The 18,184-nt window shown below is 35.9% G+C and overlaps 1 protein-coding gene across 2 annotated transcripts in view; it reads right to left on the reverse strand.

The window, feature by feature from the left end:
* Positions 1 to 11,236: 11,236 nt before the first annotated feature.
* Positions 11,237 to 18,184, reverse strand: part of TDRD3 (tudor domain containing 3) — an 89,645-nt gene continuing 82,697 nt past the window's right edge. For both annotated transcript variants that reach the window (XM_069009450.1, XM_069009441.1), the window contains 2 exons: positions 16,372 to 16,507; positions 11,237 to 12,996 (listed from right to left, as the gene is read on the reverse strand). In XM_069009450.1, coding sequence (XP_068865551.1) covers positions 16,388 to 16,507 — 120 coding nt within the window. In that variant the 3' untranslated portion in view covers positions 11,237 to 12,996; positions 16,372 to 16,387. The remainder of the gene's footprint in view (positions 12,997 to 16,371; positions 16,508 to 18,184) is intronic.

The following is an 18,184-nucleotide window of genomic DNA, read 5'->3' on the forward strand; positions in this document are numbered from 1 at the left end:
AGTAGAAATGTGCTTTGATAAGTTTTAAGCCACTTAAAGAGTTAACAAGCTGGGATACTATATAAGTGCCTCTGGATTGCTAAGAAATGGAGCTTGCTTTTATCAACCACATTGGCTTGGACTGCAATTTCTCCCCCTGCCGGAGTCTACAGACCCTTTTTTTTTTTTCTGACAGAACTCTGTTTTAGAAGTTCAAGCACTTCACTCAGTCAATGCCAACTTACACTAAAACTTCTGTGAAAAGTCAAGGTTTTCTCCCCAAACTTGCACAACCTACTATAAATAAGCTCCATGTGGATGTTTTGAGGATTGTTTCCTTGTTGTTGGGAATATCTAAAATGCTGGTTTGCACTCTTAATTTTCTATCCCTGGGATAGGAGGCAGGGAGGAAGAAGGGATGGCCCTCAAGGTAGCCTTGCTGTCATGCTCTGTAGATCAGAGCTTCCATCTCACGTTTCCAAAGAAACTGTTACATTTGCTTCCTAAATCCAGGTCTATTAATCAACAACAATCTACTTATTAATGACAGCAAAGGACACAAAATATCCATGAAATATAAGCAAATTAAAAAAGGCAACTACTGTATTTTAACTGATGCAATGACAATGACTGTTTTTAGATAAGCCATAAACCATAGAATACACAAGGACTTGGGAGGAGCTTTCTAATACAGCAACAGACACAAACACACCAAGGCTACAGACTGAATCATGGGCATTCCTGGTTGAAACATAATGCAGTGTAATTTTAGCCAGTACGGACAGAGGCGTAACATATTCCATTTATTAAAAAAGGCAAATATAACTGAAACTGGAAATAAATCCAATTGGATTTTTTTTCATGTTTTTGTACCTTCTATTTCAAAGAAGTTTGTTGTAGAAGTGAGATGCCTTTACAAAGCCATTATAGAAACAAATCATGTGAGGCAAAAAGGAAATTGCAGTTGTCAGACATATATTCCTCTCCATCGCTGTAAATAGCATCTGCTTGAAATTATCCCTAATGAACAAGCTGTATTCTTAAATTTCTGCACAATCTGAGAAACTTTGATTTAGACATTTTTCATTTAGAACTGGAAGGATTCAGTTTGAAAGATTGCCTGGATGTTTCTCAAAGTAATTACCAGAGAATAACAAAACTGTGAAGAGGTGCTGAAAATCCAAGTAATCAACATAAGCACTTTGAAGAACACACATCAGAGACAGCAGCTTAGATATCCTTAACATGAATACCACTGAAGAATTAGGATCAATTTTTTACTGACTTCAGAAAGTCCATTAATTCCCCTTCCCTCAAAGACAGAAAAGTGAAGCACACTGTGTTAAGAAGTTTGAGGCAAAACCTATGTATCTGCCTAAGTGCTTTCTGTCCAAATAAACATGACTACCTCTTTCTTCTATCCCTCCACACATGGGCTAGAATGAGGAACATTTTGTCAATTTTCCATGTATCTTGGGGGAAAAAGAAAGGAATTTTGTAGGTTTAGATTAAGCACTCCCTAATTAAACATTTAAAAATAAATTCTCATACAGTGCTTCTCATATGAGCAGTCATTTTGTTTTGTAAGTAAAAGATCAGAGGTAAAATATTTCTGGTTTTATAAGCTTATTTAGTGAATCTATGAACATTCATAATCAGTGACACCTTTTTACTGTTTTCTGAGCTCAGCACAAAGAAGAAAGGTAATTTCCAACATTTTATTAGAACATATATTTTAAAAGTCAAAAAGGTAAGGAGAAGCCACAAAAGGACATGGTAGGAAATTGGTGTGGTTTCATTTTGGGTTTTTTGTTTGATTTGTTTCTTTGCTTGCTTTAGGAAAAAAATTACCTACCTTTTATCTACTTATCTTTTTTGCACCATAGAAATGTGTGATCAAGCTCAACACATAAATTCCATGAACTTCCTGTCATTCAAGCTGACCTCTCTTAAGCTGAGGACTACAGAAGCCATTACAATTTCCTTTCAGAATTTTTTTCTATATAGATTAGAAAATTTCTAATCCATATTTCTGTATACCCTGGACAAACTAAATTTCAGTTACCTTTAACAGATCTAAGATCCCTGAAATTTAGGGACATCAGCATGAAGAGAAATCTTACTACCAAGAAAAAAGAAAATTATTCTGTAAATGATAGTGAACATCAGAGAAGCCACAATTCAAAACCAAAGGTATGAAACCAGAGCACAACCAGTGTTAAAACTGATGCTAGAACCCAAAACCCCAAGTAAATGTTATTTCTGAAAGTAAAAGTTTTATTGTCATATAAGAAGTGATGATTTCAACAATGTGTTTGGAGAGTTCATAAACTGTTTTTGAGATGGATGTTTACTTGCAATTGTGACATTCTTTTTCTGGTATGGTTTTTCTATCACACCATGTAGCCTAAAACGGTAGTTTTCCTGCACTATGAGAAAAAGATTTTAGGACTCTGACATAGCATTACAGGTATTCAAAAGGAATTGTCTGTGTTGCAGAGTAGCACAAAGCCTTGTCTTCCCACAGGGCAGAGGCACCTACCACCTGCAGCTGGGTATCTTCTAGTGCTCCCTGAAGCTGGTGAGCAGCCTGTTTCAAACATCACCCAACACACTCTCAAGAGCAGATCCAGGTGCTCATATGACAGAGGACATGGGCATATGTCACAAGGACACAAAAATCACTCTGCTTTGGCTACACTGGTACAGTCATAGTGTTAATACTACTGTAATCTGTTTCCATAAGGGAAAGGAAATGACTCTGTAAATTATGACAAGACTTTGGAGTAGGAGGATTTCTACCAATTTCTACCAACTCAGGAAGGAAAAGGTTATTAGGCAGAGAACATATTCCAATGTATTCCAGGCTCATGTTTACCTGTGCTAAGATATTCATAAGGAACTATGTTCTATAAATAGCTCTTCTTTGAAAAGGTAAGCACCACTAGGCTCCAAGTCATGCATTACTCCAACAGTATAAGTATTAAATGACAACTCTTACGTGAATGAACAATGATCTTAATCAAATGGGCTCAATGAACCATAGCATTATAATTTGATCTTGTTCATTTCATATTACGAGGCATTAGATAAACTGGAAGTAATTTTTGGAATTTGCCAAGCACAGCTGAGGTCTCTCCTTCATAATTCCTTCAATTAAACACATATAGATACTGACTTTCAGATTGTATTTTGGGTTATTTATCTTCACAGCATATCATAACTCATAATAAATGAACACAGTATAAACTGCCATGCAAAGTAAAGTTTTAAATATGCTAACAACTTTCATATTTGGAACACTCAAATAAGCAGCTGGAGGAACTGGACTAAAAAAGGTTCAATAAATGTAGGCTCTTAAAAATTTATTCTCGCATAAATCCTCAGGTAATGCTTTAATTCTGCAGTCCACAGGCAAATATAGAGGAAGAGATGTACTTAAAGTGATGTGGTAAACCAATAAAAAATTATATATTCCAATCTTTCAGATTACCCTGTGACCAGCACAGTCTATTCCAAGTTTTACAGGATAAACAGATATATATGTTACAGCGCCTGCTAGTAACTGCTGGCAATAAAACATACCCATTGAGAGCAAGTCCTGGAGGAAACAAGCATTTATTTTTCATTAAATGGGTACTTCAGGATATGCCTACCCTTATGATTTGTACAGTTCCAACTTTCTTTGGAGGCAATTTGGAGCTCCCTGTTCCTCAGGTCCCACTGCTGGGAATAGACACATTAGCCCAGCTTCTCTGCTGCCAAGTCAATGCTCATCAGACTTTGTTAAACTTGTGCCCAAGGCTACCCTTGGTCCTGACATTGTCCAAGACACTCATTTCTATTTCACATTGTAAACACAAGTAGCTAGCTGGGAGATTTTATTCTGACAGCACTAGAGTACTTTGCTTCTGGGTCCTACCATATCACATAACATATCCCTGTCAGTGGATGTCTTCCCTGCCCTACTTCAAACCATTCCAAAGAGTGTATTTAGGATTTTAAAAGTTTCTTCAGACTGGCAATATGAACAACAGAATAAGTAGCCTCTTCTACCCTAGGCTCAGTTTTTACTGTCCGAGTTTTTGTGTCAGGTGTGCTCACTCTTTCAAGGTGGAGTTTAACCAGCCAGGTCAACACCTCGTCAAGAAACATCAGCAGACTGACACAGAACTCCAACATTTGCCAGCAGAGCATGGTTTTTTTCTGTTGAGTGAGTCACCTGGCATACACGGAGTATGAGTCAAAGCACTCTAGAAACATGTTAGAGCAAATTCACAGTAGCAGCAAGATCAGCCAGGCTTAGATTCTGAACAATCCAAGTAATTCTTTCCATCACAATTACACCCTTATCTTGCCTTACTGTGAATTATTTTTAAAATAGCCTGGGTTTGGATACTCCTAATATTTTACAAGAAGATGAGACATTTTAAGATAGGAAAAAAACCCCCATAGAAATTATAATTGCATAGAAAATAGCACATGGTATGCTGTAGTAACAGGTAGTTCCTGCCATTACTGCAAATCTCTCACATTGAGCAAAGATTTCACTTGCCTTCTGTAGCAATTATTACAGACTGAGCCCCCAACTACTTGATTACCTCTTGTTAGTACATCAACTAAGCTTTGTCCTACCAATGCTCCTTTGTGATCTATGGTCACTGAGTGACATATGCTATGTGTCCGCAGGACAACAAAACCTACTGGGCTGGATGCCACTAACAACAGGAGTACCACAGGGCACTGCCCTGGAATCTGTCCTGTTCAACATCTTTATCAGTGACCTCAAAGAGGCAGTGAAGTGGTTGCAGTTAAAGTTTGTAATGATACCAAACTGGAGGCAGGCTGAGAGGAGAACAAAAGTATATGCTTGAAGACAGGGCTACCATTTGGAGGGACCTAGACAGGCTGGAGGAATGGGCTGACAGGAATCTCACTAAACAAAGCACAAATGAAAAAGTGCAATACCTGGGAAGGAGGAACCTCTTTCAATGGCACAGGCTGGGGGACAGCTCTGTGAAAAAAGACACATGGATATTGCTAGACACTAAGTTGAACATGAGCCACTGGTATCTCTGACAGCAAGGGAGGCCAACAATGATCTGAGCTGTATCAAGAGGAGCACAGACAGTAGATCAAGTGAAATCCTCCTCCTTTACTCAGGTCTCATTAGACCCCACTAGAATATCACATACAATTTTGGGTTTAAAAGTACAAGGAAGACATCAATAAATTTGAAAAAATTCAGTGAAGGGCTACTGCAGTGCTCAGAGCAGGGGCCTGTTCAGCCTAGAGAAAAGAGAGCTGCTGGGGGACCTATTCCCACAGGGAGATTTATCAAGATAGAGCCAGGCTCTCCACAGTGGTGCATAGCAGGAGGACACCCCATACCAAAGTAGGACAGACTCATGCATGTAAAGGAAATATCTGACTGCATGTAAAGGAAAGACTCTTCCCCCTGAGGACAGTGAGTCAAGCATTGGAGCAGGCTGCACAGAAAGCTGTGCTTGAATGTTTCTGAGGCCTGACTGGATGAAGCCCTGAGCAATGAGCAGTGAGCCCTATTTGATCTCACAGCTGACATGGTTTTGAGTAGGAGGTTGACCTAGACATACACGTCCTGAGGTCCCATCTAATCTGCTCTAACACCACACAGTCTTTTTCCCTGCCCAGCAGAAGAAAGGCATGCAAGACTACAAGTTTAAAGAATTAATCAATTCAGTTAAGATATATACAAGTGAATAGAAATTGCTGCACGCATTACAAGCATGAAGGACCATGTGAGTCACAGAATCTCCTGTGACAGCATGCTACCACACTCCAAATGACTATTGTGCATGATTCACAGAATATCGTCCTTCCACACCATCATTCAGCACAGCACAGAAAAATACTTCAAGGGTCAGATGAGAGCTCTCATCATGTGAAGGTCAACAGTGACACAAGCATAAGTGAGTATAATTGAATATTTTTAGGCTGTAATTAGAAGATTTTTAGCCTTCTGGGGAATTAAATTCTGGAACAATCTGGTAATAGAAGTAATAGGGAATTAGAGCTAAGTGCTTTCTTCAAGAGCTAAGGAACTTTATCAAAGGGCTAAGTTAATCAATGTCCATAAAAAAAAATTAACAAAGACCTCATACGCAGAGGACTCAGGAGAGTGCTATTTGCTATGCTGAAAAAATATCTGGATAAAAATCTACATCCTATGTGATCAAAGTAAAAATTGCCTTAAAAATATGATATTAAAATGTAAAGTAACAGTGATAAGCAGTCTTTGATGAAAGGATCCGAGACAAAAGTAGACAGTATTACTCCTGCCCAGTCCATCCCAAACCAAAGTATTTTCCCTGTGAAACAGTAGATTTTTTTGCCAGGAAAAAAAAAACCAACATACAAAATCCAAACCAAATATCATTATTATTCTGTACTACATTGGAGTAAAGTTGTAGGTGTTATGTTACTTAGGGAAAAGTCAAAAAAATTACTAAATGCAGTGGCTTATGGATTGCAGAGCAGAAATGGGCCAAGTGAACATTGTGGCCCAAACACTTCAGCACAGGTTTTCTTGAGAGATACATAGATCACTCCATGGGAACTTGTTGCCTAAACAGACCATAATTGCACATAACAAAGAAACAGTGTGACTCATCATTCATGAACGTTCTCTCCACTGCAGGAGGTACAAAAATTACAGGAGAAGACGTCAATGTTTTGGTCAGATGAGCACATAAATTCAGTTATACAGATTGGCTCGACTTCAGTGTAAGACCTACACTTCCTCCAAAAGAGACTACATGGTCTGCCCTTACTAAAACAGTGGTCCCCAAATTGTATCAAGGGAACAATAATATATAGCTACTGCTATTTCTAACCACCATTGAAAAGGCAAAATAAACAATCTAGTGGCAGACTGGTTTTATTGGCCTACTAGAAAGCAATAGCATCTCACCTACACCTCAGGCAAACAGTGTTAAAGACCTTCTTAACATCTTCCTCAAAAGAATCACACTATTGTAAAACAGGGAAATCAAACAAATGGTACTGATATGGGTGACACATTCAAAGCATCTTAAATCTGAGGTTCTTTCTATAAATACTGTACATTCTGCCCATTAGTGTCTGCATTTCAGGATGCTACGTATTTTTCAGATGGCAAACTTTATTTGGAAAAAATGCTACCATATCATCATTTAAAGTTATTTTTTCTACCTGTCTTGTCCTTGTTCCAGTAGACACAACTGCACTTTACAACACATTAACAGTGCATTAATGATACAACATTAACCTCCTACAGGTATTTAACCACAGTGTGGCAGCTTCTTTCACATCTTCCAGGGTACCGCTTCTCATATTAAGTTTGGAGGAACTCACACACCAACATCAGTATCTTAACTTCTCTATCAATATTCATCTGATACTCCCAATCATTGTCTGGCTTCTTGCAAAGTGCTGGGAGAAAGCTACAGTGCCAGAGGCAATGAAAGCCAGGTTCCTCATGGGGTACAGAGCCTGAATGAAATACGGGGATAAGCTGTTTTCAAATACAACTGTTCTATACAGGAATTGTTCACATCTTCAATATTTGGAAAAAATTGCCCAATTCCACATCCACAGAGCATAAAGGTTTTTGGCTGATGTGTGTGGCAAGTTTTCACATTTCAGAACTCTTTCAACTTTGTTTCTTTCGAAAGACATAATAGATATCAGCTTCTTCTTTTAAACTCAGCTGCATTTTCAACATTTTATGTACAGCTGTAAGAATTTCTTTTCCTTTTGAAAATGAGAGACCAAAGTTAAAGCAACTAAGCAAAATGCAGCAGCATAACTGAGTTCTATTGTCATTCTGCATCTGTAGTACACTGAAACAGCTGTAGCTTGTACTCGTGATTAAAGTCAGCATAACATGTCTCATCTTTGTCATGTACAAAGTTAATTCAAGTTTTGATAAACATTTTAATCCAATAAATTGGGGTAAAAACCACACTTAATACCTGGCCATCAAGAATATCTATTATTGGGAGCATTTGATCACAAGACTGATATGACAAGAGCAGTGAAATGTCAGAGTAGATCACCTGTCTTATCCCATGAATTACACTGGGCTAAAATAATTTTTTAACAGACTGGGGGAAAAATATTAAAAATATCAATTTTGAAGAAAGCTATTTTGCATTAAAATAGCATGTGGAACATTAACTTTGTATATGCTTATCTAGTCCCCCAGTAAAAGAAACCCACAGTTGCCTTCGTGGCCTTATCAAAATGATAAGCACTCCTTATTTATTCTGCTTTTCCCTTTTATTATTGTAAACAAGTTCCTCCTTACAATAATAAAATTTCTGTAGCTAAATAGCTACAGAAAAATATTCAGCACAAATACTGTTAGAATGAGACTTAAATCTGTGCAAAGTCAATTTAGATTACAGCTGTTTTAGCAGAGGCATAGCCATTCATCTAATGACTAACAAATATGCCTGGGATTATTTTGACTATAAAAAATATATAAAATATTATTTATTTTCTTTAATCTTTGCAGTTAAGAAACACGGTATAAATGCAAATCATTCAATATCTCATGCAAACTAAACTGTCTGAAAATTACATTAGTATCTTCGGCACAATACTCACCTATGCACTCATTTTACAATAGAAATAGTCAAGTTGCTGGAAAAAATGCAAGGCACTATAAACATTTTCCTTAGAAGCAGCTGCCAATTTTTTTTTAGACAATCTATAGTTCTCTGTTGCTATTATACACCTCCCCACAGGGTTTGCCTCCCCACAGTTCCTGTTTATTTGAATACATGTAAGATTTATTTTCAATATATACTAGATTCTGGTTGCACTCATAACACCATAATTTCCAGAATATAATCATGTCCATCAACAGCCCATGTGCTTGCATGGAAACTGACTTTTTATGGCCTCAATCCTGTGGGAAAACTAAGTATTTATATAATCTCTATGCCTTTATGTTATTTTGAATCATTCTCAGAATAAAATTGAAATTTAAAGCCAGAACAGGCCAACATAAGCAAATGATATGAAGTAAATACTGAAAATAAGAGTAATTATGAGTCTTTACCATTGTTTTTAAGGATAGTACCACAAAACCTTTCACATGCAAACCATGCTATGAGAAGGCCAGCGCCTACAAGTTTGGAGTACCTTCCATGGTTTAGCTGCAGTAAGTTGCTCAAAAACATTCCATAAAGAAAAAAGGACCAAAAGAATACCCCAATAGTTGTATAGCAAGCAGAAAGCTAAACTGAACTTACTTGTGCAATTGTCCATTCTTCAGGCTTACATTCCTCTCAAGAAAGTTACAGTATTTTATTAGAGTTGGATCAAGTCATGTGATGAAAAGACAGTTGAACTAGAATTGTTCTTCAAGAAAGCATCTGTAGAGAATCACTCCAAATGATACATTCCTGTGTTTGCATAAAAGCACTGGAGATTTTTCTGTATGAAGTTCCTTCCAACCATAATGCTAGAAAGGGACTGTAACCCTACATTGCCAGATTATTTCAGCTACCAACCTTCATTAGCTACTTTGGCTGTTTGGGAGTTCTCTTGCAAATATCCCTTCAGATTTACCCCAAGCTAAATCTTCACATATCTAATGCTAAATACATATTATCTTACAGATAAGATTTGTCTTTCCTGTGATATCAACATTTTGCATCCCAATGAAAATATGTTGTTAATACTGCCTTGGAAAGCCATATTCCCAACAAGTTTCATCTGCATAAGGCTCAAGGCAAGAGATTCTGCAGAGGAAGTTCCAGCAGTGTTTCTTGGAAGAGTGACTTTGACAAGTAATCCTCAAAATGTTTTGCACAGTTGTTGCCAAAGAGTTAAAAAGAAAGTACCTGCTAGTGACAAAAAGAAAAGCTATATTAAAATATACATGCGAGTATCTATCAGAAGATGTTAGACCAAGGAAGAATTTTAAATGAAAACATGACAATTTCAATCAGATTTTAATACAAAATTCTGAAAACCTGTAGGATAAAATCAAACATTTCCACTTTTTGTTTCAAAATGATTTTATCTCTCAAGAATATAAAGGAGAAAAAAAACCCAAAACCCTAGTCAATGATACTATTACCAACTTGGCATATAACTTTTAGAATAATTTAAACAAGAAATTCTAATTTTTTTTTTTTTTCATTCAGTAAAAATGTTATACACAAATCCAAGGCAAGAAAAACATCTCATTAGAATTGCACTCCTAATTTTAACACAGAAATTCTCAAAAGCTCTATCTATAATCTAGCAAAGGAAAGCCATGAACCAGGGACGTACTGGTTCACAGGTCAAGAAGCACAGGTTGGCTCATTTCCACCTTGCAAAGGACAAAGTTCCTCTGTGACAGGTTTGTTTTAGCAACAGCTAGCTAAGAACACTCCAATACAGAGCCACACACCAAGCTAGTAAATAAATAGTGTTCATGACCAGGATCCAGTGCTCCTTACCAGCTTTTTCTCTTTAACTGCACAGATGTGGCCACACCAAGGCCAGGAGTTCGCTTTTGCTGTTGCTTTTGACAAACTAGAAGTTAACTTTCACATGTGTTTTGAAGACGTATCTAGACATGGTAACTTCTTCTGAACACAAAAGCTAAATAAATTAATGTTGTTCTTGTGCATGCAAACTTTACTACAGTATGTCTGGCAAATTATTGTATTTTTGGTTTTGATGGACTACGCAAATGAAGAATGTAATTTATATACCCACCTAGTTTATCGTCATGTTGTTTCCAGATACAGGAATCAATAAGCATGAATATATGAATTCTTGCTTTTCAAAACAGGTTGATGCAATAAGTTTTTAACTACTCAAACAACAGTTTTTCAGATCCTGAAAGGCAGAGCTTTCAGCATATGCTATTTCAGTTGAAGCCAAAGCAGAAAATAATCAAAAAACATACAAAGACTTCAAGACTTTTCAAGATGACTCTGGGGCTGTTTGCTTACTCTGGCTTTCTAGATCCACAGCACCAGGGAAAAGCCCAGGACACGGTCTTTACTGTTTCACAAAAGAAAACAACATTTTCAAGGATGTTTCATTTGCCTACAGCTGCACATACATGTCGTAATCTCAGAATGCCACAGCCACTACAGAGGAATGCTGCTTTATATTTGTAGCCTTAAAATGTCATATGTAGGCATCATTTTTTAAAGTTCACTAAATCAGACTATAGTTTTCTGAATTTTATGATTTAGTTCACAGCAAAAATGAAAGCTCAAAAGAACGTAAAAGTTATTTTAATTTCAGAAATTGCTTTGGTACACTGACTGTAGGGCTTGTTTAATGTACATCCTATTTGCAAAGAAAAATCAAAACTGCTTTTTAAAACAATGCTATGGCTGCATTTCTTTATGAAGCTGAATAGTTGCTGTCAGTGGTCTTAGCAATGATTCTGGAAGTAAAGCATTCAACATGCAATGTATTAGATCTACAGTTTATTTATTTGCTGGTACAATTTAGCAGAACTGACCAGGATGTTTCATACTATTTGGAAAGTGGTTTCTAAATCTAACAAACTTCATAAAATTGGTTGTGTATTAATTGATAGTGAAGAACTTCAACGTTGTACAGCTCATGTTTAAAACTCCCAAAATTCTTCAGAATTATTATTAAGGTTCATCATAATTATGAAGAAGCTGCTTAGCATCCATTAAGACAGCAAAACATTTGGTTCCTTACTATTCTGAAAAAATTGACGTGATTGGTAAGATTTGACTGCATTCAGACAGTAATCCACATTCTGTAGTGCAGATACATTGTTACATCCTCAATATAAAACTTCTTATATCATCCAAATAAACAAGGTTCTATTCAAACAGTTTTGTATGAGCACTCAGAGAGAAATTCAGCAGAATTAACTGTACAACTTATACTATCAATACATCTCTCAGGTATAATTCTATCTTTACAAAACTACCTCAAAACACATGTGCTATTTCAGTCTTAAATGATCAGAATAAAGCTTAGAAGGGATTTGCAAGTTATCTAGATTTTGAGTGCCTCTCAGCTAAAGAAATAGTGAAATTTCAACTATTTGTCATAATCACATAAGATTCAAAGATACAGCTTAGAATGAAAAGTAGTTTGATAAGATTCTTTCAAGCATCAATGACAATTGAAAAAATTCTAGTAATATGAAGCAATAAAAGCAGAGTTTAAATCTACAAGAGAGTTAGTACCTACTACCCAACAGCTCGCACATGTGCATGTATACACATATTTATGCTTAAAATACCAATGTGCATCTTTCAGTATTTTTGTTTAAACAACTTTTCTGTACCTTTTAGAAATGTTTCTGTTTCTTTAATATAAATATTCTTACAAAGAAAATATTTACCTAAAATTATTTAGAAAATTGAAACTGATTATTTTTCTTTCTTTCTCCCCTTTGACACTCTGGTCACAGATTATGAAAAACATAATAAGCAAATCTGTAATTTGGCCTTCAGCAACTTTGGAAAATAAACACAGAAAACATAGTCAAAACCTATTCAGAATATTACTGTACAATTAGCTGAAAATTTTTTAACATGGTTCACTAGTGCTAGCCAAAAATCTAAATTGAATGCTCAATCCTGTCAGCTTTTGAGAAAATGTGCTTTAATTTTACTTTACTAGAAGCAATATTAGAAGCAAAATCAGTTCAAAATTAAGAAAAATCATGATACATTATTATGTTAACAATGGAGGCTCAGTAAAAAGAATACAAGGCAAAGAATAGAATAGTGCACTGTGGTTTTATTGATGGCAGCAATGACAATTTGCCTCTTTGATATGTAAAAAGTATTCAGCTTCATTTAACTAAGAACTTTAAAAAAGTCTTTTGTGGTGTCAGGTCCAAATTCCTTCTGCTCACACGAGCTTCCTTTTTCCATCCTGCTGCTTGGAAAATCCCCAGAATTTCTTCTAGAAGAAGTGTTCAGCAAGTTGGGAGCTGCCAGTGAATTCCCCTGACTCCAAGAAGGTTTCTAAATGAAAAAACTAAAATACAACAGATAAGGACAAAAAATATTGGCACTCAAGAAACCGTAAGTACCCCCCATCCCTGGGCTCTTTGTGCAACATAGGCTTCACTGTCACTTCATTTTCTTCCTCCAAAAGAGTGGATATCTGCTTTCCAGTACTTACGGAGACACAATTCTTTAAAAAAATAAATCAGAAGGCTGCACTTCAATGCAATAAATATAATTGGTCTAGTACAAAGAACAGTTTCTGGTAAAGACTTCTCTCTCATAAAACCACTATTGTTAAGGACTTCGATACAGATTTTATAGCAAATGTGACAAGGTGTAGATTAATTCTGTCACGGAGCAAAGGAAGACCAAAAAACATATAAGGACCAAGCACTTACAGGTTCACATTCATAGGTTATTTCAATCTCCTCCGAAAGGTCTGACCCTTCAAAACACTCATTTCTGATTACTTGCTCCCCTTCTATTTCAGACTATTAAGACATTCTATACAGAAAATGTAACCTCAGGACATATTTTTAGTATTAGATTCTAATTCTTATATCTTGACTCTCTAGGAGGAATATCTTATTTTACAGACCTGTTAAACCAAGTATTTGACTCATACCCACATAAAATTCCCTCTTGATAAAATTCTGACAGTGTTCTCCACCTCACATGCTGGATATTAATAAATTATCATTTCTAAGTTAACTGCAACCACAGTGAGGTACTGACCATCCCATACTTCTACTTTACCTCTCTGTCTTCATAAAAATCACCAGGTCAAGACTTCCTGCAAGTCTGCAGTCCCTCTCCAACTTTTTTAGAAGTCCCCTTTTTAAATACTGAAATACTGCCATAAGATCCTTTTAGAGACTTCTCTCCCCCAGACTGAACAGCTCCATTGATCCAAATCCCACTTTTAAAAAACAACTCAGAATTTTAAAATCTTGAACCTCCTCACACTGAAGACCCCTTGCAGTAGAGACAAACATTTTGAACTGATCATTTGGTAATACTAATTCCAGAATTGCATGCCCAAATTCAACACCTGAATGAGTATGCTGAACACTAATCCAGGAAGCAGTATAGCTTCATTTCTGCATTGCTGCACCACTGCACTAAAAAGTCCTCCTTGTCAAGTGATATAAGATTATATAGGTAGATCTAAAAGGTTTTGAGTATGAGGTGATACAGTGACTGTATGGACCTTGTGCTTCATCTTTGATACATCCCTATCACACCCAATACAAATAAGGCCAGCACTTCAGTTTCAGTATTGTCTAAGTTGCCTTTGAGAATGACATACCTTGGATTTTACATGTTACAAACTACAAAATTAAAATTCTACAGAATTTACCAATTTATAATATAAAATCATCATCATCAATGGTTTTCCATCTCTTCAGGAAAAAGACATTAATGTACTTTACATAATAGAGAGGTACTCCCTTTCAGTAAGTAAAGGTGTCAATAATAAATGATCTGTCGAAGAGGTAAAGCATCCTGCAGTGGACAGTTGTGGTAAAATTATGTGTCACTGGATCCCTTAAAACTTCCCCAATAAATCTTGTTTTCATTTACCAGGTTATCAAAACTTGAAATAAAAACAATATGCCATGCTCTCAAAAGATCTAAGAAATGAAAAGGAGACAAAAACCATATAGAAATCTACTTCTAGGAACTGGCATTTAACATTGCTGAATTTTTACATGTCAAGATATTAAAGCTACATTGCTGTACAAGTCCAGGTAAACTGAAAACAATGACTGTGTTTGATTTTCTGCCTACATTTAAAATCAGTTAAGAATTAATTGCATCAACCACTAATTTTTGGGAAAGCTCAATAGAAAGAAAAAGCTGTAGTTTTCTGTGCCAGATAAGTTTTGATACCAGATCTGCTGTCCATTTAAATGAGGATCCCATTATAATCTTTAAAACAATTACGTGCAAGGAACACCTGTGCCTTAGCCTTAGAAAGGTTCTTCCTTATCTGCCAACAAGTAATTTGCTCCTGAGATACAGGAGTTACTACTGACCAAAGCTAAGCACAGTTTTCCAGATTTATACTGTAAAACTAGAGAAACACCAAAAATATTACCTAAGATACAAAAAAATTCCCTGGCTTTGACTGCTGTGTACACTTCACATCTCTCATTCAACTGATCATACTGACTCTGCTCAGGGCCAACTGAGCTGGTAAAAACTCTGCTCAGTGCATATTCCAGAATAATTTCTGCATGAACTATCTCAGGACATGTTTACTGATAGTAATCAAGACACATACTTAAAATAGAAAATCGAATTATATTGGCAAAAATAGAACAATTATCACCTCTCTTACATTGCCAGTGCTGCTGTAAATGAAAAATACATTTTAACATATACTCTAGAAAGTAGAATCATATGTTATTGCATGTCAGAAATATCAAAAGGTAAAGAGATCAGCAGCACATGTTAAGCCAACAAAACATGACTGGAGTAATGAAAGGAACAAAAAAGAGATTGGTAAAAATAAACTAATAAACTGGCTAGTAAGGAAAAAAAAATCAGATTCAATAAAAAGACACACTGTGGATGTATACCAAATAGCATGTGACTTACCAAAGCTATCTTTAGTTAGGACAGACTTTTGACCATCCTTTGTAAATTAAGGATTTAGAAGATCAACAAGTGAAATGAAAGCAGCACAGCTTATGAGATTTGTTCAGTAAAATTAGTGTAACTGTTTTATTTGGCTGGCCTTTTAAAATTTATGAATGTATTTAGCAGGTGTCTTTTCTAAGGATGATATATAATCCCTTAATTTTGGGGTATTAATTAATTAAGGATTATATAATCCCTTATTTTTGGTTATTAAGAAAGTATAGGTGCAAGTCTATCCTCCAGATTCAGAGTATGGTAAATATTCTTTGTCTTTGCACCTCCCCATTCAATGGTGAACTCACAGATTTTATATTTCTCCTTCTCATGCAAGCAAAAATACAAAAAGGATATTTATTCACATAAATGGCTTATAAAAAGTAGAAGATGGGACCTTGAACAGAGTTAGACAGTCCTGAGTTCAGCAGGGACTGCAGCTGCTTATTTCAGAGAAGCTGGTCCAATGTATGTGAATGAGAGAATCTTGCTGCTGCTCTCAGGTGAAAAAGTATCAGGTAAAAGCTTGCTGAGATGACATGAGCCTTGACATAAAGCAAAAGTCAAAAGCTATTTGTTGAAGTGTTTTATTGCTTTCCCTCTTCCCACAGATATATTAAGTCTTCCTAAGCCACAAAATTCAGAGATACATCCAATTTCTACCATAAATATACCAATATCCCTATGAAAAGTATAGAACAATCCAGATTTGTTTATCTTGAAATTGAAACCAATACATAAAGTACCAGTATCTTATATTTACCTTTTTTCCTTATTAATCAGTTTCTAGCTCGGGGCGGTTGATAAAATTGTTGAGTGGGTCGTGTGGACCGCCGTGGCTGACCATCACCTCCTCTGCGGAATTCTAGAGTTTGCTCATACGTTTCTTCTTCCTCCTCCTGCAGGTAAATAGCATTGTTTTAAATGAAAGAGCTGGAAAATGCATTATGCATGAGTTGGTATATGCACATATACATACACACACCACATACAGACTTATATGGAAGGGTGAATCCATGCTCACATAGCAACTGCTGCTTTTGTGCTGATGACCACTTAATAAAGTAAGTGATGTATGGGAGTGGGCTTTTCAAACCCAGGAAAGCTAACAAAATCAGGCTGGCAAATCTCAAAACTCAATCCCCAGGGAAGCAGCAGAAGTTATTAAATATTTGCAGGGAAGAAAAAAAATCATATGTATTAAAGAAAAATTCTTTTCCAAGAGTTATACAGGCAACAAACTCAAGAAGCAAGGTAACCTCAATAACCTGCCAGAGCAAGACAAATATCAGCTTTCAGGAGTTCACAAATGTGTGTGGAATGAAATAAAAGAATTAGGAAATAGAATTACAAGGAACAGCATCTGGAAATATGCATGCTAAATACACACATCTGAAAGAGTAGATAAAAATTTATGGTGCAGTAATAAAAAGCCTACAAGTAGGGTGAACAACAGTTTAGAGATATATTTGCTATGTGCAGCAATAATAAATACACGCTCTGAATAATGAGAGGAGAGGTAAACATATATGCAATACTAAATCACTCCTAGGCATCTTCATACCAGAAAGATATTCACAAAGTACATAGAATTCAGAGCTGAAAAAAGAATAAATTCAAAAATAATCAAGATACTGGAGAATGATTTACAACGATTAAAATAATTACGTATGTATTTTGGTTAAGAAATATCAAATGGAAAAACATTCATTTAGGGGAATATTTGAAGGTGGTACACATTAAAGATAGAGAAAACTTTTAAGAATGTAAGAGTTTATAGCAAAGAGAAATAGAAGAAAAAAATTATAAGCTGAAAAAATAAAAGCTCCTGAGAATGATTGTCAAATGCTGTCTCAGAAAAACAGCCTTGATTTCATTTCTTTAATATCTTAACACTATACTGTAGCAGACACCAGGCCTACTGGGAACATGCTGAAAGAAATTAGCTTTTGGGAAAAAGTACTGGATATGTAACTCTCAATCCCTTTTATTCACAACATAGGAACAAAAAGCAACACAAAGCAAGAGCATTGAATGATTCATTAGAAGTTCATCAACAATTCCAACACCCAGGAACTGTCAGAGGGCAGCATGCACATAACAGAGTAAGCAAGTCAGAGCAGTAAAATATTTCACTTTAAGCAAGGAAAACCTACAGCTTAAGTTTCTTTCTGTTGTGAAAAGTGAGATCTTACTCAAGAAACCTCTCTTTCTGAATTAGCCTGAGTATCAATAAACATGCATTTTTAAAATAACAATTACAAACAACAGCATTCCTCATGGTAAGGTCTCCTATTTACAGGGCATATCTGTGGTCACAGCTATATTTCCAGATTAAGCATTACTACAGAGAGCCTGACACAACTGTGGAAGAAAACAGATTTTCAGCACTGAATACAGCATAATTGATTGATATCTCTTAGTTTCACTGTAGCTGAAGGCCAAGAAGCAGAGTTCTGCCATAAAACTAAGTTTTCTCAGCATACTTCTTTTACCACCTGCAGCACTATAAATTCCCTCATATAAAGAGGTTCAGAGACACTGATTATCCAAAAAAAAAAAAAATCAATAGAGCA

Source organism: Aphelocoma coerulescens, chromosome 1 (genome assembly GCF_041296385.1).
Source record: "Aphelocoma coerulescens isolate FSJ_1873_10779 chromosome 1, UR_Acoe_1.0, whole genome shotgun sequence".
NCBI lineage: Eukaryota > Metazoa > Chordata > Aves > Passeriformes > Corvidae > Aphelocoma > Aphelocoma coerulescens.